At 46.6% G+C, this 25,515-nt stretch overlaps 1 protein-coding gene across 4 annotated transcripts in view; it reads right to left on the minus strand.

The window, feature by feature from the left end:
* Window positions 1-328: 328 nt before the first annotated feature.
* pik3c3 (phosphatidylinositol 3-kinase, catalytic subunit type 3) overlaps window positions 329-25,515 on the minus strand; it is a 28,871-nt gene continuing 3,684 nt past the window's right edge. For all 4 annotated transcript variants that reach the window (XM_056300277.1, XM_056300275.1, XM_056300276.1 and 1 more), the window contains 21 exons: window positions 25,284-25,370; window positions 23,745-23,840; window positions 23,542-23,613; window positions 22,729-22,833; window positions 22,266-22,358; window positions 21,772-21,957; window positions 16,504-16,643; window positions 15,808-15,889; window positions 15,156-15,223; window positions 14,523-14,628; window positions 13,800-13,916; window positions 13,552-13,683; window positions 13,111-13,239; window positions 11,524-11,593; window positions 10,319-10,383; window positions 9,719-9,803; window positions 8,715-8,789; window positions 6,362-6,530; window positions 6,020-6,110; window positions 2,991-3,116; window positions 329-426 (listed from right to left, as the gene is read on the minus strand). In XM_056300277.1, the coding sequence (XP_056156252.1) occupies window positions 412-426; window positions 2,991-3,116; window positions 6,020-6,110; window positions 6,362-6,530; window positions 8,715-8,789; window positions 9,719-9,803; window positions 10,319-10,383; window positions 11,524-11,593; window positions 13,111-13,239; window positions 13,552-13,683; window positions 13,800-13,916; window positions 14,523-14,628; window positions 15,156-15,223; window positions 15,808-15,889; window positions 16,504-16,643; window positions 21,772-21,957; window positions 22,266-22,358; window positions 22,729-22,833; window positions 23,542-23,613; window positions 23,745-23,840; window positions 25,284-25,370 (2,109 nt within the window). In that variant the 3' untranslated portion in view covers window positions 329-411. The remainder of the gene's footprint in view (window positions 427-2,990; window positions 3,117-6,019; window positions 6,111-6,361; window positions 6,531-8,714; window positions 8,790-9,718; window positions 9,804-10,318; window positions 10,384-11,523; window positions 11,594-13,110; window positions 13,240-13,551; window positions 13,684-13,799; window positions 13,917-14,522; window positions 14,629-15,155; window positions 15,224-15,807; window positions 15,890-16,503; window positions 16,644-21,771; window positions 21,958-22,265; window positions 22,359-22,728; window positions 22,834-23,541; window positions 23,614-23,744; window positions 23,841-25,283; window positions 25,371-25,515) is intronic.

Below are 25,515 nucleotides of genomic sequence, written 5' to 3' on the forward strand. Positions count from 1 at the left end.
CAGGAACGCACAGGTGCAAAAAAACAAAAACAAACAGAAGATACCCGGACAAGTGCAGTTGAACATTTTAATCATTCATTTGGTAATTAATGTACATGATATATACATGAGAAAACACAGGCGTTCGAGTCCTTGTTTCGCCGTCTTGCAGTGAAAGTTGGCAGTGCATTCTTGGCCTCTGTTTAACAGTGTCAGTGGAGGTTGCTTTCTGTCTCTGGCTTCTTATCAATGTCCATCTCTGAGGACACAGGACAGCCATGGTACCCTGTGTATCCACGGAAATCGCCCTCCCTCCGTGTGTGTGTGTGTGTGTGTGTGTGTGTGTGTGTGTGTGTGTGTGTGTGTGTGTGTGTGTGTGTGTGTCTGTCCGTGTCTTACAGTCTAGCTTGGTCTTGGCCGTCTCCGTCCTGCTCATCTCCGCCAGTACTGAGGAGAGACAGAAGGTAAAGTTTGAACCGGCTCACGGAGACCGAGGTGCAGCGTTGGCTACTGATATTACTAGTACAAGGTAATGACCTCCTAGCTACATGTCTGTTACAAGGTAATGACCTCCTAGCACACATGTCTGTTACAAGGTAATGACCTCCTAGCTACATGTCTGTTACAAGGTAATGACCTAGCACACGTCTGTTACAAGGTAATGACCTAGCACACGTCTGTTACAAGGTAATGACCTCCTAGCACACATCTGTTACAAGGTAATGACCTCCTAGCATACCTGTCTGTTACAAGGTAATGACCTCCTAGCACACGTCTGTTACAAGGTAATGACCTCCTAGCACACGTCTGTTACAAGGTAATGACCTCCTAGCATACATGTCTGTTACAAGGTAATGACCTCCTAGCTACATGTCTGTTACAAGGTAATGACCTCCTAGCACACGTCTGTTACAAGGTAATAACCTCCTAGCACACGTCTGTTACAAGGTAATGACCTCCTAGCTACATGTCTGTTACAAGGTAATGACCTCCTAGCATACACGTCTGTTACAAGGTAATGACCTCCTAGCTACATGTCTGTTACAAGGTAATGACCTCCTAGCACACATGTCTGTTACAAGGTAATGACCTCCTAGCATACCTGTATGTTACAAGGTAATGACCTCCTAGCTTACATCTGTTACAAGGTAATGACCTCCTAGCATACATCTGTTACAAGGTAATGACCTCCTAGCATACATCTGTTACAAGGTAATGACCTCCTAGCATACCTGTCTGTTACAAGGTAATGACCTCCTAGCACACATGCCTGTTACAAGGTAATGACCTCCTAGCTTACATCTGTTACAAGGTAATGACCTCCTAGCATACATCTGTTACAAGGTAATGACCTCCTAGCATACATGTCTGTTACAAGGTAATGACCTCCTAGCTTACATCTGTTACAAGGTAATGACCTCCTAGCACACATGTCTGGAAAGCAGCAGCTAACAGTACAGGAAGTGTCGGTCCTGGTTCAGACCAGTGATACTCAACCATGTGTAATGGAGTACTCAGGTTTTCATTCAAACCCGGCACGACACCAGCTGACTTCAATGTTTTATCTTCAGTCTGGTTGAAGGTGTATCAGTGAAATCAGATGGTGATGATTTTGAGTGAAAACCAGTGCACACACACACACATACACGGCCCTCCATGACACATGTTTTTGGGCATTTTAGTCGCTATAAGACAGGACAGTGAAGAGAGATGGGAAATATATATATATAGCGTTTTTTCTTTTTTTTATGAGAGTATATTATGGTAATGTCATTTCATCAATAAATCAAATTTCATGATTTAACCGTTTGAGTTACTCATCCACAGGTATACAGTCACATACACTTGTCATCACAGGTAATATTGCACCCCCCCCCCCCACACACACACACACAGGACAGGATAAAGACGAAACACGGGGTTGCTTAACATTTATGCATGCTGGGTGATGTTGTGGCTCCATGTCTTGTGCAACTGTTAGTCTTTATTGTGGTCCTCCGACATTTTCCTTCCAACATTCAGGTAATATTTAACTAATGTTTTCCATTTCTGAAGTGTAGGTGCTTCTTTATTTTTCCAGTTAGTGTCTATAAACTTGCCATCCAGTCGGGTATCTTATTTTCCCGACATTTTGAAAGAGACAAATCATTGGTGAAAATGAAACTACGAGTTCAAGTTCTTGAAATGCATCTTTCAGTGTTCCCCCAAGTCTTTCTCATTTTCTCACAATACCACAAGGCGTGTATGAAGTCCCTCTGCAGGCCCCATTTAAACATCCGTCTGGTGTCAAACTTATCAATTCTCTCGACTATAATATGTTTTGTCATTAATTTATACTGAAATAGACGTACATTTTTCATTAGTGGCAATCTGGTATTAAAGTTGTGAACTTTTTTTTTTTTTGCATCTACCGTACCAAGATCTTTATTCCTAATATGTTTTATATCAATTCTTCATTGTCCTCAGCTTTGGTAAGAATACATACAGCACCTGCTAATTGTCTTTTTGTATCCTTTTTATTTAGAATTTCTCCTATCTCACTTTAAACTCTTATTTCCAAGGTCAAAGATTTCTGTTATCCAGTTTTTCAATTGCAAATATTTGTATAAATATATAAATAAGTATGAATATATTTGTATAAATATTGTTAAATAAAAAAATTCTGTGTTTTAAGTTTATATTTATTCTTTACTTCCTGAAATGAAAGTACTGAGTTATGGGTTATTCTAAATTTATATATGTTTGGGGATGTCTAATTGTTGACCTAGTATTTTTTTCTCACAAGATAGAGATATCAATTTATGACACGCCGTGACGGTGCTGAGATGAACCTGAGCAGTGGTTCTCGGTCAGGTGCTCGGGTGCGACCTGTCCCGTCCTGCTGGCTTCTCTAGTCAGCCTGCCTAACTGGAGGCTGAAGTAACTGCAACAACAGGTGACTGTAACCTGGTGTAATAGAAAATAGGTTCCTGAGGACCTGATTGAGAACCACTGATTTAGACTACACATACCTGGGCAAACTTGTGTATCTGTTCCACCACGGCGGCAAACAGCGCCCCCACACTCTCGTCAATCAGACTCTGCATGTAATGTACAGCCTCCTCGTCCGACAGGTCCAGTCGAAACTTGTCCTGCACCTGGAGGGACAAAATCACAAATCAGCCTCGTTCTGTTATTTGAATATTGAACACTCCCTGGGGAGCAGTGTTACTATCGATCGTGTAATTGGATTCTTTTTTGTTATTGTGGTTATTTCTGTGTTTGGTATCAGATGGGTGGATTACCAGAAAGTTAAGTGTAAATATATTAAATATCTTTGTCAAGATGGCATATTTCTGACGTGACTGACAACTTATCTGGAACCAACTGAATATTTTTTTCCCCCCTTTCTCTCACCAATTGTATCCGGCCAATTACCCCACTCTTCCGAGCCGTCCCGGTCGCTGCTCCACCCCCTCTGCCCATCCGGGGAGGGCTGCGGACTACCACATGCCTCCTCCGATACATGTGGAGTCGCCAGCCGCTTCTTTTCAGTTGACAGTGAGGAGTTTCACCAGGGGGACGTAGCGCGTGGGAGGATCACTCTTTCCCCCCCAGTTCCCCCTATCCCCTGAACAGGCGCCCCAACCGACCAGAGGAGGCGCTAGTGCAGCGACCAGGTCACATACCCACATCTCGCTTCCCACCCGCAGACACGGCCAATTGTGTCTGTAGGGATGCCCGACTAAGCCGGAGGTAACATGGGGATTCGAACTGGCGACCCCCAATGTTGGTAGGCAACGGAATAGACCACTACGCTACCTGGACGCCCCCAAGTGAAATATTTTAACCCCATCAGCTGCTCCAACCAGGTTAAAGAAAACACTATTTAAACCGACTCACACAAATGAGTGATGTTAATGAGCCAGTACAAAGCCTTTTCATATCACCTATATTCATCTACACTACATGGCAAAAGTATGTGGATACCGAACATCACTCCCAGATGTGCTTGTTGAACATCTCATTCCAAGACCATGGCCATTAATATGGAGTTGGTCCCCCTTTGCTGCTATAACAGCCTCCACTCTTCTGGGAAGGCTTCCCACTAGATTTTAGAGCATGGCTGCTGGGGATTCGCTCCCATTCAGCCTCAAGAGCATCAGTGAGTTCAGGCACTGATGTTGAGGAGAAGGCCTGGCTCACAGTCGGAGGTCCAATTCATCCCAAAGGTGTTGGATCAGAATCAGAAACACTATTTGTCGTTTCATTTCATGCACCTGCGCACATGAAAGGAAACAAAACGTCGTTTCCCACAGCAGTGCAACACAAAGACAAAAACACACACCCTAAAACCACAAGAACACACCCTGCCCCGCCTCTGCATCCCGCCAGACCACCCCTCGGTGCCCCGTTCGGGCGCAGCTCCGGCCAGGGCCGTGGTCCCTGGGCCCACAGGACGCAGCAGACCAAGCTCCCCCAGCCGACCCTACACCAGCCCTCCCAGCCAGACACTTTCGACACACCTCCCCACACTCCACAGGACGACATTAAAAACACAGTCAAGGCTAGGCGAGGTCGCCGCCAGACCGCCCTCGGTGTTATCGGAATTGCTGGTCTGCATGGGCTAGCAGTTAGCTTAGCCTGTCCCGCTTCCTGTCAGACCGCTCTCGGTGTTACCTCTGGGCACAGCTCCAGGCAGGGCTGTGTTCCTGGGCCAACAGGATGCAGCAGACCAAGCTCTCCCAGCTGATCCAGCACCAGCTCTCCCAGTCATCAAACGAAGACAGACTTAGACAATGCATTGTCTTTGTCCAACTTAGACTTGGACAAAGACACTGCATGGACAGCACTGGGTGGGGCCGCCACAAACGTGAATTTGCGCCGCCATCTTCCCACACCAGAAGCAAAAGCAGATGGGGTTGACGTCAGGGCTCTGTGCAGGCCAGTCAAGTTCTTCCACACCAAACTCAGCAAACCGAACCATATCTGTATGGACCTCGCTTTGTGTACGAGGGCATTGTCATGCTGCAACAGGAAAGGGCCTTCCCCAAACTGTTGCCACAAAGTTGGAATCCAACAATGCTCGAGCATGTCATTGTGTGCAGTAGCATTAAGAGTTCCCTTCACTGGAAATAAGGAGCCTAGCCTAAACCATGAAAAATGGCCCCAGACCATTATTCCTCCTCCACCAAACCTTACAGGTGGCACTATGCATTCGGGCAGGTAGTGTTCTTCTGGCATCAGCCAAACCCAGATTGGTCTGTCAGACTGCCAGATAGTGAGGTGTGATTCATGTTTCCACTGCTCCAGAGTCCAATAGCGGTGTGCTTTACACCACTCTAGCCGAAGCTTGGAATTGCGCACGGTGATCTTAGGCTTGTGTGCAGCTGTTCGGCCATGGAAATCCATTTCATGAAACTCCTGACGAACAATTCTTGTGCTGATGTTGCTTTCAGAGGCAGTTTGGAACTCAGGAGTGAGTGCTCCAACCAAGAACAGATGATTTTACACGCTATGCTTCAGCACTCGCCAGTCCCGTTCTGTGGTTTTGTGTGTCCTACCACTTCACGGCTGAGCTGTTGTTGCTCTAAAACATCTCCGCTTCACAATAACAGACTTAAACTTGACCGGGGCAGATCTAGCAGGGCAGAAATTGTTGGATAGGTGGCACCTTATGACAGTGCCATGTTGAAAGTCACCGAGCTCTTCAGTATGACCCATTCTACTACCAGTGTTTGTAGAGATTGCATGGCTGGGTGCTTGATTTTATACATCTCCCAATAACCGATGTGGCTAAAGTAGCCACATCCACTCATTAGAAGCAGTGTCCACATACTTTGGGCCATATAGTGAGTTTTTGTCAGTAACACTTGTTAGGAGGTGCAGTTGACTACAGTGTTTACCCATGAATCTTAGCTTGTTGGGGTGGAAAGGCAAAGTCAAACTGTGTAATTAGAAATCTGATGAGGGAATGAATGCAAAGAAATTCTTTTTAAGGTCAAGTGACAGCTCCTCAAGGACCATTTCTTATTCTGTGTCGAGAAAAACAAGCATGTACCTTCTTAACAGTCTTGTCAGGCTCCAAGGCGATGTCGGGAATGTTGGCATCCACCATGAGAGAGAACAGATTCAGGATCAGATTAGAGTACCTACAGGAAGTAAAGAGAGTGCAGTAATGTTAAAGATGATCGTTGCTTATATGGTGCATATTTAAAATCTCATTAGCCATCAGAATCAAGTGCATGTGACTTGTCTCGGTCTAGTTAGTAGATTTTGATGAGCACTCTGGTTTGAAAGTGGGGTTTGATTCATGCAGTCAGGAAGTCAGAATAATCACTTCCTGCATGAATGATACCTGTAGAGTGTGTGTGTGTGTGTGTGTTTGTGTGCTGCCTCCTACCGCCTGAGGTGGAGGAAGGCGGTGTAGCACTGCTTCCTGAACTCCTGGTACTGCTCGCTCTGCATGCCCCCCATCCCCTCCACCATCTCTTTACTCAGCTTCATGGGCGGCGGAAGGGGCTTGGGGTCCCGACCCAGGATGTAGCCAAAGTCGATGTGGAACAGTTTCCCTGATACAAGACAGAAGGGGGTGGTTAATGGAATGGATAGACAACTTGAGGATGCAGTCTAGGTTTCCATGATGTTACAATGAGCCTTCTTGATGTGCTGGTAAATAATTGTGATGAGAGGTGAGCCAATATGTCATTATGATCTTCAACCGGCAATTCTGTTAAGTCAATTTTCGGCTAACGTTTGTTAACAGACTGAGGTAAGTGAGAAGTAGGGATGGGTATCATTAAGATTTTAACGGTACTACTACTCTTAGCGATACTGCTTTCTATCCGGTACTTTAACGGTACTCTTGTCGGTTCTTTTTGTTATTTTTTTTAAGAGAAAAAAAAAACAAAAATGAACAAAAAATTTTTTTTAATTAAAATTAACAGAATTAACATTGCTTTATTTTGTCATGTCTGAACAGAGTGTTACTTTTAATCATAATCCATGTGTGTATAATTTAATTAGCTGCGTGTGGGCTGTAGGCTGCTAGCACACATAACATACCTGAGGCGGATGGGGCAACTAGGCAGTCGAAAACTGTGCATTTTCCCGCCTGTATTTGTGGCACTTTCGCTAATGTTTGGAAAGCTTGCTTGTGTTTCCGTCCTTACATGCAAGACTTGTACTTGTGGCAACGAGCATTGTAGCATCGACTCTAGTGAAGTACAACCACACTTTTTGACCGTTTAGTTCTCTCTCCGCCATTGTCACTGAGAGCAGAATCTGTGGGTCTCTGTGCGTGTGTGCATGCACACGTCTGAGAGGGGCGGAGAGAACTGGCCCCGCCCCTCAGCTCACTCATACGACAGGCTCCTAGAGAGAGATCTCCTCTGGATTGGGAATAGCGAAACTGCATCATAGACAAATGTCTTAATCTTACTGCAAAGTAGAAACGGAGTTGGTGAGATAAAAGGTGCAAGACGTTTGTGTAGCCTAAATAAAGAGGAACATTTATTTTCTTAAGTTCTCCAAAACCGATAGAAGAACCGTCGGAGCTTATCAATACTACGGTCTTTAATCATTTGGCACCAGTGACTGTTTAATATCGCGTTTCGTACCCATCCCTAGTGAGAAGTGTTCTGGTGGGGCGGGGGTTAGTCATCACTGATCAGTCCTCCTGTCTGTCTAACAAACAGTGAAAACAGCTGCTGTGGTGTTGGGTTGGAAAGAAAACCTGCAAACACACAGACCTCCATGGCACATAATCAAGGCTCAGCGTTTTCGCTTTTTACCGATTTTCACCGAAAAATACCCAGATTTTTAAACTGATTTTACAAAAGTTCCTGTTCGTGTGAGGTCATGTGCAAGTGTCCTCTTGTGGCGAAAGTTGGCATGCTGGGTGGCTTTGAAAAATAAAAACCGAAAACACTGAGCCTTGCACGTAATACCAATGTGTTAGGGTCTCAAGGCATTGGTTCACGGATCAAGCCCCGGTGTTGCTACAGTCCCCCTCCCGTTTCTCCCCAATTGTATCCAGCTAATTATCCCACTCTGCCGAGCCATCCTGGTCGCTGCTCTACCCCCTCTGCCGATCCGGGGAGGGCTGCAGACTACCACATGCCTCCTCTGATACATGTGGAGCCCCCAGCCGCTTCTTTCCACCTGACAGTGAGGAGTTTCACCAAGGGGGATGTAGTGCGTGGGAGGATCACGCTATCCCGCCCCCCCAGTCCCCCCCCCCCCCAAAAAACAGGGGCCTCGACTGACCAGAGGAGGCACTAGTGCAGTGACCAGGACACACACCCACGCCCGGATTCCCACCCACAGACACGGCCAATTGTGTGTGTAGGGCCACCCGACTAAGCTGGAGGTAACACGGGGATTTGATCCGGCGATCCCCGTGTTGGTAGGCAACGGAATAGACCGCCACGCTACCCGGACGCCCTAATTTTCACCCTTCCTCACCACTGTATGGGGCTCGCAATGGCGGGACATTAAGAGAACAGAATTGGATGCATCAAAATGGGAAAAAATACCCAGAAATTTAATGGACAAACCTGCACGATAGAACCACAAAGATTGTGTCCATTCCAACATTTTCTTTGGGGGAAAATAGAAACTGGTTGATTCAAGTTACTCTTGGATTGTTTGCAGTCTAACTTGTATTGTTTCTCACAATGCACAGAGGAAGTCTTCTCTGACGAAGACGCCGACTGGAAAAGCATGTAAAAATGGCTGAAGCAGAATTAACTCACCAGTTTTAGTCAGCAGCAGATTGTCTAAGTGTCTGTCTCCGACTCCCAGGATGTAGGTGATGACGCAGTAACCAGCTGTTGGGGTGCAGAGAGGGAAGTGTTGTCAGAGAACTTAACGCAAAAACAATTCATCTTGTTCATTCAGGCAAATCACATCTTACTGATGTCAAAGTGCGCACAGCATTGCTGGCTGATATTGTTGGTCTGCCATGTCACATGACTGGTTGTTATGTTGCCTCGTTAGAACTGGAAAATGTGAGTATTTGCCATTTTTGGGTGAATTAACTTTGCTTACGTTACTGTGCTTGCCATCTTGTGAACAAACAGTACCAAGCTAAGTCAAATATACAACAGTTTGTATGCTGTGACCCCCCCCCTTTTTTTTTTACCCCAGTTGTACTTGGCCAATTACCCCACTCTTCCGAGCCGTCCCGGTTGCTGCTCCACCCCCTCCGCCAATCCGAGGAGGGCTGCAGACTACCACATGCCTCCTCCGATACATGTGGAGTCGCCAGGGGGACGCAGCGCATGGATCACGCCATTCCCCCCAGTTCCCCCTCTCCCCTCAACAGGTGCCCCGACTGACCAGAGGAGACGCTAGTGCAGCGACCAGGACACATACCCACACCCGGCTTCCCACCTGCAGACACGGCCAATTGTGTTTGTAGGGACGCCCGACCAAGCCGGAGGTAACACGGGGATTCGAACCGGCGATCCCCGGGTTGGTAGGCAACGGAATAGACCGCCACTCCACCTGGACGCCCCCATGCTGTGACACTTTCATTTGTGGTTTTAATATCTTGATCACGGTGTCCAAATAAAGTATACTGAGGTTCTGTATGGCTCAGTGGGCTGATGTTGTATGGACTGCACAAGCTGGGGGTTAGACTTCTCATGGCTAACTGTGTGAACATGTGGTCATTCTGTTGTAAAGCACTTCCAGATTAAAGCGTTGATGTGTTGGATGGACTGAGGTTGGCGGGGTCTTTGCATGGAGGACTCACCACAGCTCTTAACATAGGTGTCCATCACCTCCGAGCTGATGCCATAGGGCCCTTTGTCACTGGGGGCGTGTTTTCTGAAGAAGCTCTGTAAGACGAGGAAACAAAGGAACGGTCATGATGTACGACTTCCTTCCTTCCTAACGTGTCATGGAGGCAGGAAGCTGAATGTGCTTCATCTGCCGCTTATAATATTTCAGCTGGATTTTCCAGGTTGTGGTTTTGGTTCCTCTGTGATAATCCGTAGGGATTGGTAGTAATCTGGGATTGAATTTAGATTTGGATCCACGTCAATCGCCATTTTGGTTCCAGTCCCAGTTCAACCACAGGCTGTAAAACTTAAAGGTTCATGTTTGTGATCGTAATTGTAACTCATGTGTTAACGCGGCCCAACACTAGTTTGTTTTTTGACGGAATATCGCCTCAACTATCCTGCTCCATGTTTCATTTCCCAGGCAGTGATGATGATGTTCACTGTCTTGACCGGTACTGAATGACAACACCGGGGGAAAGGGAAGGGCTTGGTTTATTAAAGGGGAATTAATACTAATCATGAAGACACAACATTAATAAAGTATTCTGGTTCTGCTTCTGATTACATACCTGGATGTTCCCTTCTGTCGCCAGAACCTCGGCCACAGGAACAGACTGAACAAACTGCATAAAACCTACAAGAGAAGGACAGTTTCTCAGAGCAATGCTGATACTTGGACTAAGCTAGGCAATGCAGCAGGAAGCATTGTGACATCTGAAAAAAAAAATGGATCACACTACTAAAGTTTTGAAATTGATCAGGACTCTTGAATTGTTTTATTGCCGTAATGTCTAAAAAAAAAAGCGCTCCGACTGTCTTGGCCAGGTCCACCATGTAAAAGTGATCCTCAATCACAAGAAGACTAACTTGGACAGAGTTTGCTTTTACAGATTTTTATCCCCCCTTTTTCTCCCCAATTGTACTTGGCCAATTACCCCACTCTTCCGAGCCATCCCGGTCTCTGCTCCGCCCCCTCTGCTGATCTGGGAAGGGCTGCAGACTACCGCATGCCGCCTCCGATACATGTGGAGTCGCCAGCCACTTCTTTTCACCTGACAGTGAGGAGTTTCACCAGGGGGATGTAGTGCGTGGGAGGATCACGCTATTTCCCCCGGTTCCCCCTCCACCCCAATCAACCAGAGGAGGCGCTAGTGCAGTGACCAGGACACACACCTACATCCGGCTTCCCACCCGCAGACACGGCCAATTGTGTCTGTAGGGACGCCCGACCAAGCCAGAGGCAAGACAGGAATTCGAACCAGCGATCCCAGTGTTGGTAGGCAACGGAGTAGACTGCCACACTACCCCGACGCCCCTGTTTAACAGATTTTTAAGTGCTTGGTTTATCGTACCCTGCGAAGTTGGGTGCTTTTGGGCAGGTTTTATGATTTCTTGGTTAAACAGATGAAGCACAAATAAATCGCTCTTACAGCTACTGTAATGTGTAGATGAGATTCTATAAGATCACTGTTAAATCTCCCTACTAAACCTAAAATTCTCTGCTCTTTTACCTTTTTTTTTTTTTTTTGCTTTCCATCCTGTTATATTTCCTATATGTTCACTGTCACGATCTATACTGCCACTCAATGTGAACCTGACCACTTCAGTTTCAGGGTTTTGAATTCCTGACAGCACTAAAGGTGGTATCTGACTTCTGTGATGAAAAATGGCGTCAACATGCAAAGTCTAATGGTAGCCCTGAATCTCCGTCAGCAACAGTTTGAATATTCACGTAGCTGCTGTCAGAGAGTACTGGGCCGTCGGCGCCCCTCACCGTGCTTGGTGCTGGTGGCCAGCACTTTGTAAGGCGTCAGCTTCAAGTCCAAGTTCTCTTTTCTCAACAGCTGTGGGTGCAAAGAAGAGACGCATGTTAAACCCACGAGTTTTTCGTAACAAGTCACAAAGCAGCTGTGTCTGAGAAAATGGGGAGGTGCCAGTTCCTTAAATATCACTGAGGTTGTAGCGGGTTCAAAACGGGGCTGCACGATATGTCGTTTAAGCGTCGCTATCGCAGTGTGTGTATGCGCAGTAGTCACACAGCGGGATGTGAGATGTGAAGGAAGGCAATTGAACTCAAAACACCTCGTGGTGCAACTTTTTGCTGCTTGATGCAGAAGGAAATCTCGCACGGTTCTTATTTTCCAGGACTAATCTACCAGAGAAGTCTGTCTGATATGATTCACTCCAGTTTAAGGGTTCTTGGACACACGGGAGTTTGCTGCTCGTGAGTGACATGCAGGTTCTGCATGCACAGCGAACCACCAATCACAATCAACCTTGATCAATTTATCAAATAACCATAAGCCCCGCTTGTCATCGACCACAACCTGAAAATAGTGAGGAAGAGGAGAAAAACACTGAAAGATTTGGTTGCAAAAAGAAAAGCAATGTCAGTTGTATGGATTTTTAAAACTTCAAATTATCTTTAAGACCGGAGGGTTTTTTTCCTCTGTCATTAATTGTTTTTACTTTGGTGAAGTGTAGACTACATATTGTGAATTTTGGACCGTGCTTTCTCTGCCTGCTTTGAGTTTGAGATACTTTATTGATCCCGGTGGGGAAATTTCTCTCTGCATTTAACCCATCCTAGCTGTGTTGCTAGGAGCAGTGGGCAGCCGCCGGACAGCACCCGGGGACCAGCTCCAGTTGGTCTCGCCATGCCTTGCTCAGGGACACAGACAGGAGTATTAACACTAACATGCATGTCTTTTTGATGGTGGGGGAAACCGGAGCACCCGGAGAAAACCCACCACAGACACGGGGAGAACATGCAAACTCCACACAGAGGACGACCTGGGATGACCCACAAGGTTGGACAACCCCGGGGTTCGAACCCAGGACCTTCTTGCTGTGAGGTGACAGCAGTAACCACTGTGCCACAGTAGGGAACACACAGAAGTTTTCAGCTCTCATGATGGTTAGGTATTTATACACTACTCTTGAAAAAAAAACCAAAATCTATACAATTCAGCTTTTTTAAATTATTTCCTATACAGATGCACGCCCCTACAAAATCACCCCAATCATTCTAGAATGATTAATTCTTTTCAAATAGTTATTAAAGTCATCTGGTGAAACTTCCTGTAATTTTTCTTATCGCAATATAAATATATATAAAAAGGTGTTGGATTTCGGGTAATATCATGGCAGGAAAAGAAAATCTGTTGTCCTCTGTTCACTGCGGATGGTAGATTCTACTTCTTCATGTAAAAATGATTTTGGTGAACAAAATGACACGCAACTATGATTTAGCGGAGCAGTCAACCTACCCGACCTTAACAAAGGTTTTTTTTTTTTTTTTTAGTTGTTGGCTTCTGTCAACTCCCTTCCTGTCATCATGGTGACTGAAGTCCGTACTGACCTTGTCCATGAGCGAGATGATCTGGAGGATAAGCTGGTCTTGTCTCAGGTCGTCTCCATGTTTGAAGATGACTGGGTACATGGCCCCGTCCTCTGCCTTGAAAATCAGCTTGGCTGGCATCAGGGCACTCTGACTCACACAGAAGGACATTCTCAGAGATAGGTTTAAAAAAACCCACATCAGACCTGGAGATAAACTGCAGCTGGTTAGGCACTGAAATATGAAACATCTGGGTACCAGCTGATTCGGTCTGGTTGGATGAAAAACATTGACAGAGTACTTGAAGTTGAACTGAGTGGAAATACCACATTGACACTCTAGGTGAGAACATTCTGTCCAAACTTTTGTGTTATAGTAAGGGTTGTGAAATAAGCCTACTTAAGCCCATCTCTAACCACAACAACAAACTGGCGATATGGGCCAGTGTAGATTCTCCAGTACCTTGAAGAGCGTGGCTGTCTCGGGTTCGATGCCTCTGATCCTGATCTGCGGCTCCAGTGGCAGAGGGATGGGCTCGATCTCTGACAGACTCACTTTCTCATTATCCGCCAACAGCGCCTGTAGACGCTCCGTCTGTGTGTGAGAGTGTGTGTGTGTGAGAGAGTGTGTGTGAGTTTAAATGACTGAAGAGAGACCCTGGAACGTGTCTGGAACGATGGCGTTTGGCAGCATTGGGATTATTCTTGTACCTTTTTCTTGCGATTGCCGCTCTCTCTCTGCACAGCCTTCATCAGCTGGACCAGTCTGTCCACAAAGGTCTGCTGGGAAGCCAGGAGCGACCGCATCACCCTCACACTCTTATCACCCTGGTGTAGCGAGAGAGAGAGAGAGAGAGAGAGAGAGAGAGAGAGAGAATGACAAAGAAAGAAAAAGAGAGAGAGGATGAAGAAAAAAGTGAGAGAGAAGATGAAAGAAAAAGAGAAAGATGGAGAGATGAAGAAGAATGAGAGAAGATGAAGAAAAAAGATGATGAAAGAAAAATAGAAGATGAAGAAAGAGAAAGAAAAAGACAAAAGATGAAGAAAGAAAAGGAGAGACAGACAGATAACGGAGAAGTAAAAGATAGATAGAAATAGGAAGACAAGTTGAACAGAATATATTAAATGAGTATGTTTATATATATAAGTACCGAATAAAGAATTTGATTCCGAAGATTTGTCCAAATCTGCCTCCTGTGAGATTGTGGTTATTTGGTTATCAGTGTCAAACTCACTTTGGACCATGACTTAAAATACTTACCAAGCATGGCAACCTGTTGGATGATTAAATCAGTTTTATGAAAAAGATGATCATTAAACATCCACTATCTTTTTCCTCTTTTTTTTTTGGCCTATTTTAAACCAAATGGATGTACTGCATTTTGGAGGGAAATGCTGTTGAAGGTAACATGAGGGCCAGGGCCGCGGTCTGACCTTCAGCAGCGCTTGGCTGAACCTCCTCATGACGTTGAGGTACATCTCGTTGGTCTTAGGGTCTCTCTGCTGCGTGTCCTGATCTTCACACTCCACTATCACATACCTGAAACACACAAAACACAGTCACTATGACAGACACATGCAAACACATTTACACTCAGACAAAATTATGAGGCACTGGGGTGTCCGGGTAGCGCGCCGGTCTATTCCATTGCCTACCAACACGGGGATCGCCAGTTTGAATCCCCATGTTACCTCCAGCTTGGTCGGGCGTCCCTACAGACCCAATTGGCTGTATCCTGCGGGTGGGACGCCGAATGTGGGTATGTATCCTGGTTGCTGCACTACCGCCTCCTCTGGTCAATCGGGGCACCAGTTCGGGGGGGGGGGGGGATAGCGTGATCCTGACACGCGCTACATTCCCCTAGCAAAACTCATCACTGTCAGGTGAAAAGAAGCGGCTGGTGATTCCACATGTATCGGAGGAGGCATGTGGTAGTCTGCAGCCCTCCCCGGACCAGCAGAGAGGGTGGAGCAGCAACCGGGACGGCTTGGAAGAGTGGGGCAATTGGCCAAGTACAACTGGAGAGAAAAACAAATCTAAAAAAAACCATGAGGAAGTGTACTCACCAGTACAGGTAGTTGGCAAGTGTGGAGTTTTTGCAGGCGCGGGAGATGAGAAACGTGCACAGGTCTTGCTACAAAACAATCATATGGAAAAAGGCCGTCAAACACATCTTACCGATACCAGCAGGACATCTTGCTACTCATGATTTACAGCTACACAACTACAGTGACAACGTTAACAGTCTGTTTCCGAGCCCGTTATTCAGCATGCTGGACAGTAACCAAACTTGAGAAATGTCAACGTGATCAAGTCAAGTTGATTTTATTTGTATAGCCCAATATCACAAATTACAAATTCGTCCCAGGGGCTTTTACAGCAACCAAACATCCTGTCCTTAGACCCTCACATCGGATAAGGAACAAATCCCTAAAAAAAAAAACCAACCTTCAACAGGGAGAAAAAACAGGAAGAAACCTCAGGGAGAGCAACAGAGGAGGGATCTCGCTCCCGAGACAGACAACGTGCAATGGATGTTGTGTTTATAGAATTGACAGAATACAACATTTGTGGGTCATGTTCAACATCATGACCGACATGACAAGTCTGGATGACCGGGGATGACTGAATGTTTCCTGTGTTAGCATGATATTCACACTTATCCCTGCCTATCTGTTGCAACATGAGTAATAAAAATAGTATTAATATGTCCTTTACCTCTAAATTCTCATTATCTGCCCCATCTTTGCCTTTCTGGGTAGCAGGCGAGGCCACAGATGGACCCGTCAGGATCTGGGAGCTGTGCAAAGAGAACATACATCAGCTGAAATGCCAGCAAGACACAGGGCAGCTCACCAAGTGAGGAGAACAATACACATACTGACAAGACGGTGCGCTCACTACGTAACGGACCGATGAAGAAACGTATCAGTTGTGAGACTGTGGTCTTCTCTTATTTCAGGGTCAGATCAACATGCACATGAAGCATTAGGCAACAGTTTGCCTGTTCAGAAGCCAAGGCAGAACTCCAAAACATGTCCAAAAATATCTGCCAGTGAAATCACTCAAGCCCCATCAATGCTCCCTGATAAAATGGTCATTAAGTTATTTTTAACGCAACTCCAGCGAATGAGCAGATTTCTGGCTGACACCAGTGAAGGTACAACGAATATAGAAGCAGCAAAGGTTCCGGACCATTCCATGTCTTGACTTGTTGAGCAAAAGCTTTGGACTCTAGCCTCCATTGCCAGCCAGTTCAAGTATTTCAACAGCCAAAATGAATTTCAGAAAGAAAAACAAATAACTAAGTGGTTGGTTCCCCTGCGTGTTTGGTGGAGGTTGCCATCTCACCAGCCACAGTCATAATTTAGGTGCAGGCGGGTTGGAGGTAAAATTACCGTCCCAGGTACTGACCTGTCCAGGTTCTCCATTGTGGAAGTCTCTCCAAGGCCCTGGCTGTCCCTCTTGCTGCCTGGCTCCAGGCCCCCCTGGATGTCAGTGAAGCTCTCATACTTCAAGGCCTGGACCAGCTGGAGAAGGTACATCAGCAGGTCCTACAAAGAGGAGAAAGGAAGGACAGGAAGCAGCGGTGGTGGTTATCTTCTGACTCTCGAGATATGACCATAACACACTCTTTCAGTTAAGGACAGATGTTAAAGTTATGACCTGGATCCATGTCACCTGTGGTGATATGTGGTAACTGCTCTGGTGTTTGAATGTTCAGAATCCCAGAGACCCGTTCAGAATAAAACCAGTGCCACCAGTACTGTAACATCAGTGCCTAACCCCCCCCCACACACACACACAAAAGCAAACTAACAGACAGACAAACAAAAACAGCTGGATCTGGGTTTTAGCTCCTGATGTTGTAGTACTTGTTGATAAAGCTCTTCAGGAACTTTTTAGCTCCAACAATTTTTTTCCACATTTCCTGTCACCTGCCTCCTTCTACCACATTCAGCTGCTACCCTGCAGACATGAAACGGCGGGCGCCATGTCATGGTTTTTTTGGGATAGTCCTACTAAATGAGGGGGCCGGCAGCTTTGCTCGTGTTTCCACTAGAGGAACTACCCCTGACCGGAACTCTTATTGGGACTTCTACGGGAACGTCTGTAGTCCCTGGTCTGGGGTAGGTACTTCTGAGCGGCCCTGAAAACCTGCTGGGCGGGGCTCAATGCCGATTGGTTGAACGTCGGAAGCAACCAGCCTACTACTTCGATGTTCAACCAGCGCCATTTTTATAAGCCAGCAACCAACCTGTGTGGTAGCAAGTGCAACACTAGAGAATTTCGATCGAGCGAAATGGAGAAATCAGCCGAAAAATGGACAAAATGTCTGTTTTGTGTTACAAGCTGCCTCTGTATGCTGCGAGTGGTGCTGTGTGAGGAAGCTAATAAATGCAGAAAACCTGCTCTGCCTCAACCGCCATCAGGACTCCTGTCTCCCGTCTGTACAACTGTCTTCTCCCTCCATCCGCCCCAATGCAGAGACTGTTCACGGGGTGTTCGGGCCGACAGACAGAAGAATAGGGTTACATCTTTGGATGTAGGGACCACCGGGCTCATGATGTCAACTCAGGAGCCCGGTGGTTCCTACATCGCTATGGAAACACAACACTCAAGAGGGCCGACTACGGGGTAGTTTCACTTGTAGTCCGTGCCAGCCTGGGAGTTCGTGTAGTTCTTCCTATGGAAAATCCCCTAATGGTCTGGAGATTCATTGCTTAGCTGTTGTCTGAAGTTTAGTATCAGAAAGAAGATTTATTTACATGCAGATGTTCATGATGGTGACCAACGTTTGTTTTCATTTTGCCTCTTTTTTTGTGGCTTTTTTCCCCTCTTTTTCACCCCAATTGCATTCAGCCAATTACCCCACTCTTCCGAGCCGTCCCGGTCGCTGCTCCACCACCTCTGCCAATCCGGGGAGGGCTGCAGACTACCACATGCCTCCTCCCATACATGTGGAGTCACCAGCCGCTTCTTTTCACCTGACAGTGAGGAGTTTCACCAGGGGGACGTAGTGCATGGGAGGATCACGCTATTCCCCCCCCCAGTTCCCCCTCCCCCCCTGAACAGGTGCCCCGACTGACCAGAGGAGACACTAGTGCAGCGACCAGGACACATACCCACATCCGGCTTCCCACCCACAGACACGGCCAATTGTGTCTGTAGGGACGCCCGACCAAGCCGGAGGTTACACAGGGATTCGAACTGGCGATCCCCGTGTTGGCAGGCAACGGAATAGACTGCTATGCTACCTGGACGCCCCGTGACCAACGTTTATGAAATGCGAAGTATTCCATTACTGGAACTCTTCATGTCTTGATGCATGCTCAGTGGATGTGAGTTTCCCTCCATCCAGTACATATATGACGGACGTTGTGTCAGCATAGCCCGTAGGATTATCCAAGACCCCACCTATGGGCTGTTCCAGCTGCTACCGTCAAGCAAGCAGAACCGCAGCCTCAAAGCCCGGACCAGCAGGCTCTGTCTGGAACAGCTTTTTACACCAAGCAACCAGGCTTTTGAACAAAGAACTTTAAAGACACTAAGCCTGGTGCTGGACTAACTAGCACTGACCTATGGTCTTCAGCGGATCATCAGTTCACGCACACACACACGCACACACACACACACGCACACGCACACACATATACACACACACACACACACACACACACATGCACACTTATTAAGGCAGGGCCTACACACACCGTACCTTACATACACCGCACACCATTTATTTATTATTACTGATTTTTTTCTTGTTGTTGTATTGTTGTCATTTTAATGGTACTGTTGCTGCAGTGTTGAGGAGCCGAAACACAGGAATTTTACTCTCTTGTACTTGTATAATGAGACATAACAATTAAGGATACCTTGAATAATTGAGGTAAGGAAATCCCAGAATCCCAGAAGGTCGAATCAGTTCATCTGGACACGTTTACTGAGAGACGTTTCATCATCATCTAAGCGACCTCTTCAGCCTCCACTGACTGCAGGTATCCCTACCCTTATGAACAATACAGTAGCACAACGACCGAAACCAACGACCAGTTTCATATGCAAATTACCGTGACCATTAACTAAAGTTACAATGGCCATGTGTACCTTTCATAGGGGATTTGGGAATAGCAGCAATCAAAGCATTGTAAGATGGTGACAGATCCAAAGGAATTGAATCAAGTGCAACTGGACTTGGTTATATATCCGTGAAGACGTTTCGCCTCTCATTCGAGAGGCTTCATCAGTTCGTGCCTTTCTGACAAGACCAAGCTAGTCTGACTGGCTGGTGATGAAACTCAGATATTTAGCCTCTATGAAGCCTCTTGGATGAGAGGCGAAACGTCTTCACGGATATATAACCAAGTCCAGTTGCACTTGATTCAATTCCTTTGGATAACTATGACCTGGATGAATGAGAACATTCACAGACATGGTAACAGATGTACTCTTAGCCCCCCCCCCCTTCAGGGATGGTGTTTCCCTCTTCACATCGATGGCCTCTTTGACTCCCCCGTTCAAACCACTGTTCCTCCCTATCAAGGATGTGCAAAACCTTCATCCTTGAAAGAGTGGCCATTGGCCTGTAGATGGTGTACACTGTGGAGTTCTGGCCTGACGTGTTAGCTCTCCTGTGTTGGTTTAAACCAACACAACCACCACATACTGATCAGTACTTAGGGTTTGACTCTCATCATCCACTGGAGCACAAACTAGGAGTCATCAGGATGCTGTACCACCGAGCTGACAACGTCCCCACTGATACAGCGGCCGGGGAAGGTAAAAAATCACACATTAAACAGGTCCTGGTTAAGTGTGGTTATCCTAACTGGGTGTTTGTTTGTCAAAACCAGGAAGACGCCCAAACAGTGCACCAGCCGATCGAAGAGAGAAGGACAACAGCTGTCTAAGTGTAAACCAGGGGTGATTCCGTATGTGTCGGGAGTGTCGGAAAAGCAGAGACGCGTATTTTCCAAACACTGCGTCTCAGTTGTTTTCAAACCCCAAAACACGCTGCGCCAGAAGTTGGTCCACTGCAAGGACCGGGTCCCCCGGCACAAACAGAGCAATATAGTGTACGCTGTTAAGTGCCAGGAGGATAGCTGTGACTTGTACATCGGGGAAGAGGGTGGCACAACGCAGGAGAGCTAACGCGGCAGGCCAGGACTCCACAGCACCACCTACAGGCCAGCGGCCACTCTTTCAGGGATGAGTATGTGCACATCCTTGACAGAGAGGAACACTGGTTTGAATGGGGAGTCAAAGAGGCCATCTATGTGAAGAGGGAACGACCATCCCTGAACCGGGAGGGCTAAGAGGCTAAGGGTACATCTGTCACCATCTTGCAATGCTGTGATTGCAAACATTCCCAAATCCTCTGTGAATAGTACACATGGCCATTGTAACTCTAGTTAATAGTCACACCCATATTTGCATATGAAACTGGTCGTTGGTTTCGGTCATTAAGCAATTGTATTGTTTATAAGGGTGGGGATACCTGCAGTCAGTTGAGACTGACAAAGTCAGTCAGTACGTTCACATTATGTTAGAAAAAGTCGACTTATTGTGTTAGTCCGACTAAAACTGGAGTTTTAAAATACACGTAAACGTGTTAGTCCGACTGAAATCGTAATAAATCGAATTTCTCGAAGTCGGACTAACGCACCTAGATAATGTGGCTAGGGATGGATTTACTCTAGCATGTATACGCTTCAATCGGCCCCGAATTGGCCTAGGCGTTCTGCGCATGATCCATAAGTCCCCGCGGCGGTCTTTCACCCGGAAGTGGAACAGCGTAGTATCAACGGTATCAACATGGCGAGTGCTAAAGCGAGAACCACGCATTTCTGGACAGACGAGGAGACAACCTTTATGTTGTGTCAGCTGAAGGAGTTGAACATCCTAAAGTACATGGATGGAAGGAGAACGCGGAATGGCGAACTATTTAAGAAAGCGGCGGAAAAGTTGGGCGAAGCGGGATTTAGAAAAATATATAAATAAACCGAGCAAATCCGTGTTCGGTGGAAGCGCCTCAAACAGGCCTGCTAACTTGTTTATCGCTTGTTCGGCATGTCACGCAATAGGTCAACCGGAAGAAGGTCCAATGGCAACCAGCTGAAAGGGGGCATATCGCCACCTACTGTACCGGGGTCGAACATACTTCTGTCAATAAATCGATTCTCCCCTGGTTCTTGTATACCGGGACAACGACAGTAGTCCAATTACATGGCCTAATCGAGCTACGGACTTAACTGTGCATGTAAACGCAGTCACCTCGATGAGTAGTAAAAGGTTTCTCCCACTAAATGTTGTGTCCAGATGAACTGATTCAACTTTCTGGGAACTCTTCATATGCATGTTCACATAGAATTATGTCTCTCATCATGTAGACAACATACCTGAAGTAGCAACTTCCTATATACATTAGCACACATACATACACACACACACACACACTTGTGAAAAGTATACAACACTGTGGAATGGATTAGAATAAATAAATTAAAAAGGCCAGTCAGATGTAATGGGCTGGTAGTTGAATTAACAAAGCTGGCCAGCACATTCCTCAGATCAAGAGTTTTTAAACAAAATATGTATACACACACAGTCCTTACCTTCAACCAACACACACACACACACCAACGCTCTCAACTCGACCAAACCCCCGCCAACACCTACCTCGTCATCCGCCTGCTGCAGACGCGCCACCGCATAGCGTCTGACGGTGGGGTTGGTGAACTGGGAGGACAGCAGCTCCAGGGAGTCCTCCACGTCCATGGGCCTCCACTTACCGAGGAGCTCCAGGGCCTGTTTGGCCTCCTGGGGCAGATCCCAGTTCACACACTTAAGGAACTTCGTCAGAGCCTGAGGCGATGAGGAGGAAGAGAAGGAGTTTTCAGTGTGAAAACACAGGAGAGATTGGCAGAACAGAGATCAACAAACTAAAATACAACAAGCAATATAACAACTGACAGACACAGAGCAGGACAAAAACCAAGAGATTAGAGATAAGCAGAAATCAGGCAGACTGGACCAGAACAGAATAGACAAACCAGCACAGAGAACCACCACACAAGAACATAGCAGAAAAAAAAAAGAATATGATGGATTAGAACAGAAATAAACCAAACAGAAGAGAAATAAACAGAACAGGAATAGAACCAACCACCCACCTTCTCCTGTGTGGTCAAGTAGTATCTGAACTTCCACACCAGGTCCTGTTCTTCAGAGCTCAGCTGTTTGGTTGGAGGATAACTCACAATAATCTGTTGGCAAGTAAATCACACACAAATCAAAACCAGTGTTAATAGACTTTTACACCAGCCTCAGTGATGACAGACTGTGTTTAACACCGGATGCAAGTGGTGGTTTCAATATGAGTGTTTACATAATCCATCTGAAACTTCAAAAAGAAAGACGACATGGCATCTACAAATAAAACACATTTTCAACTCGGGGTAATAAGTGGTCTTTGTGGGTCATTGGCCTCAATAAATACTGCCCAGGAGTCATGGTGTTCCCTGATGTTTGTTCTTAACCATGATGGCCAAAGGGCACAGATTCATGTTGGTTCTCCCAAATTTAAGGATTCAACCACACAGGTATCCTGAATAAGAAAAATGAATATTTCCTCACGTTGAGTTGATCTCGTGTTGCGGCGTTGGGCTTCAGGTCATGGTCCGAGGGCCCACTACGAAGGCTACGAGCTAGCTTGTGATGCTTGCTCTCCACTAGGTTCTCCTGCAGAGTAGCAAACGTAGCAAACATTTTTGCAAGGAAAAGTAACAAACTTATTTTTTTGGGGGGGATCCCCCCCCCCTTTTCTCCCCAGTTGCATCTGGCCAATTACCCCACTCTTCCGAGCCGTCCCGGTTGCTGTTCCACCCCCTCTGCCGATCCGGGGAGGGCTGCAGACCACCACATGCCTCCTCCGATACATGTGGAGTCACCAGCCGCTTCTTTTCACCTGACAGTGAGGAGTTTCACCAGGGGGATGTAGCATGTGAGAGGATCACGCTATTCCCCCCAGTTCCCTCCCCCCCCCGAACAGGCCCCCCAAACAGGCGCCCCGACGGACCAGAGGAGGCGCTAGTGCAGCGACCAGGACACATACCCACATCCGGCTTCCCACCCGCAGACACGGCCAATTGTGGCTGTAGGGACGCCCAACCAAGCCAGAGGTAACATGGGGATTCGAACTGGTGATCCCTGTGTTGGTAGGCAACGGAATAGACTGCCAAGTCACCCAGACGCTCAGTAACATACATTTTTAACTAAAAGTGTGAAGGTAAAGAAGCTATAAAATTGTAAATGTGCTAATGTTAGTATTACATAAATGGACAGCAATACTTCATTCTGTCAGTAAATCACCAGTATTTTTTTTTCAGTTGGATACAATAATAAATCCAATATTGAAATGAATAATTATGTGTGCGTGTTTCCTCTCACCATGCACATCTGGGGATCAGGGACTTTGACGATGTCACAGCTGGTGAGGACGGGTGATGCGTCATCTCCGTCCTGGTTGGGGGTCGGGGTTAAAAACAATAAACCAATCAGGTGTCGTCATACCCAGCGGTATCTAGGCAGAACTCTGTTGAGATATGTCATGTGTCACAGTACCTATACGAGTACCTACAAACTGGAAGTACCTTCTCATAATACACAATGCTGTACTCCCTGTCGTTGGTTTTGACACGTGGAAACTCCACCATCAGGTACATGAAGTTGGAACTGCGTTTCTCGCTCTGTGAAAATACAAACAGAACAAAATTAGACACACAAAAATAGCCCTGGTATTGCTTTGGAAAAAATTCTCCTGAGTAAGTAAATATATTCTGCCCGGATCAGCGGACTAGCCTGGCACAGATTAATCCATATTTCCCTTCTCCTGTTCTTGGATTAAACTCATCTGATATTTGGCCAGACTCCGTGTGTGTTAAAAAATGCTGCATTTTTGTAAGGTAATGCTGTGTGACGTGCAAAATGATATGTACTCATGTTCCAATACTTTTTTTTTAAACAAGCGCACAAAAGATTTTTTACTTTTTCACACATGTTGGACACCAGTTTTCCAAATAGGCGAACAAAGTCAGTTGAACACAGCACACACTGAAAACCAAGGTGTTCTTGTCCTAGTTAGCTGTGTAAGACTGTTGCTGGAGGTCCTCCGTTCACCCAGCTCAGGGACAAGGTCTAAGGCCCCGTTCATGCCAAACCGACTAGCAGCGACGAAGGTCGACTGTTGCGTCGCTGCCTCACGTCGCCTGCTGTCTGGGCCAAAAAGTAGCACTTGAACACACCGCAAAGACTACAGCCGACGGCCCTGATTCGCTAGCTTAGCACTGATTCACTAAGCTGAACAGCAAATCAGAGTGATCTCTCTCAATGACGGGCTCCGCCGATTCAACATGCTGAATCGGCTGAAAAGCTGCCATCAGGGGTCCGACTAATGCCGACGGTATGGGACACACCGCAAAAACGAGGGTCACAGAAGCTCACCAATGGCCTGACATCGGCCAACCATCGGCATGGTGTGTCAGGGCCCTAAAGATGACTAGACTACTTCATCAGACTATCATTAGCTCCATCGTTACTCTAACTGTCGATGAAGGTGCTGCTACAATGGAGCAATGCTTTAGGTTTGAACATTTAGTGTTAATGGAGGCGCTTCGAGCATCTGATTAGGATGCCTCCTGGGTGTCTTCCTTTGGAGGTTTACCGGGCACGGCCAACTGGGAAGAGACCCCGGGGTAGATCCAGAACTCACTGGAGGGACTACATGTCCAATCTGGCCTGGGAATGCCTTGGAATCTCCCAGGAGGAGCTGGAGGGCGTTGCTGGGGAGAGGGACGTCTGGAGTGCCCTACTTAGCTTGCTGCCACTGCGACCCGACCCCGGAGAAGCGGCTGATGATGACTGAATATAGTGTTAATATCTTTATACTTCAGTCTACTGTCATATAGTGCTGGCTGCATTCTGTGTCTGTTCTGTTGCGTTTTGTCCTTAATCTTAACCAGGTCAAGCTTCCTTGTGAACCTGTAGCGTCAGTTGGGTGTGATTCTGACATTAGATTCAGTGCCGCTTCCTGTCTACGTTCAGGTCCACAGAGTTTTGTCCCTCACAAGTTAAATCCAAAGGGTGTATTCAGAGGACCTGTGAGGAAACAGTCTCCATATATAAGAACGCACCTCGTTTATCATCTCAATCTCTCTGAAGGTCAGACGGTCCAGCCAGTCAACCTTCACCATGTGGCCCTGTCTATGGGCCTTCGTCAGCTGCATGGAGAATGAGAGAAAGACAGACAGACAGATGGAAAGACACAAGACACAGACGTGGGAAAGGCGAAGGGAAAGATTAGAAATGAGAAAAGTAAAGAAAAAACATTCAGTGAAAAAGAAGGCAACAAGTGAGACGCTGTTT

The sequence above is a fragment of the Lampris incognitus genome, chromosome 20 (genome assembly GCF_029633865.1).
Source record: "Lampris incognitus isolate fLamInc1 chromosome 20, fLamInc1.hap2, whole genome shotgun sequence".
NCBI lineage: Eukaryota > Metazoa > Chordata > Actinopteri > Lampriformes > Lampridae > Lampris > Lampris incognitus.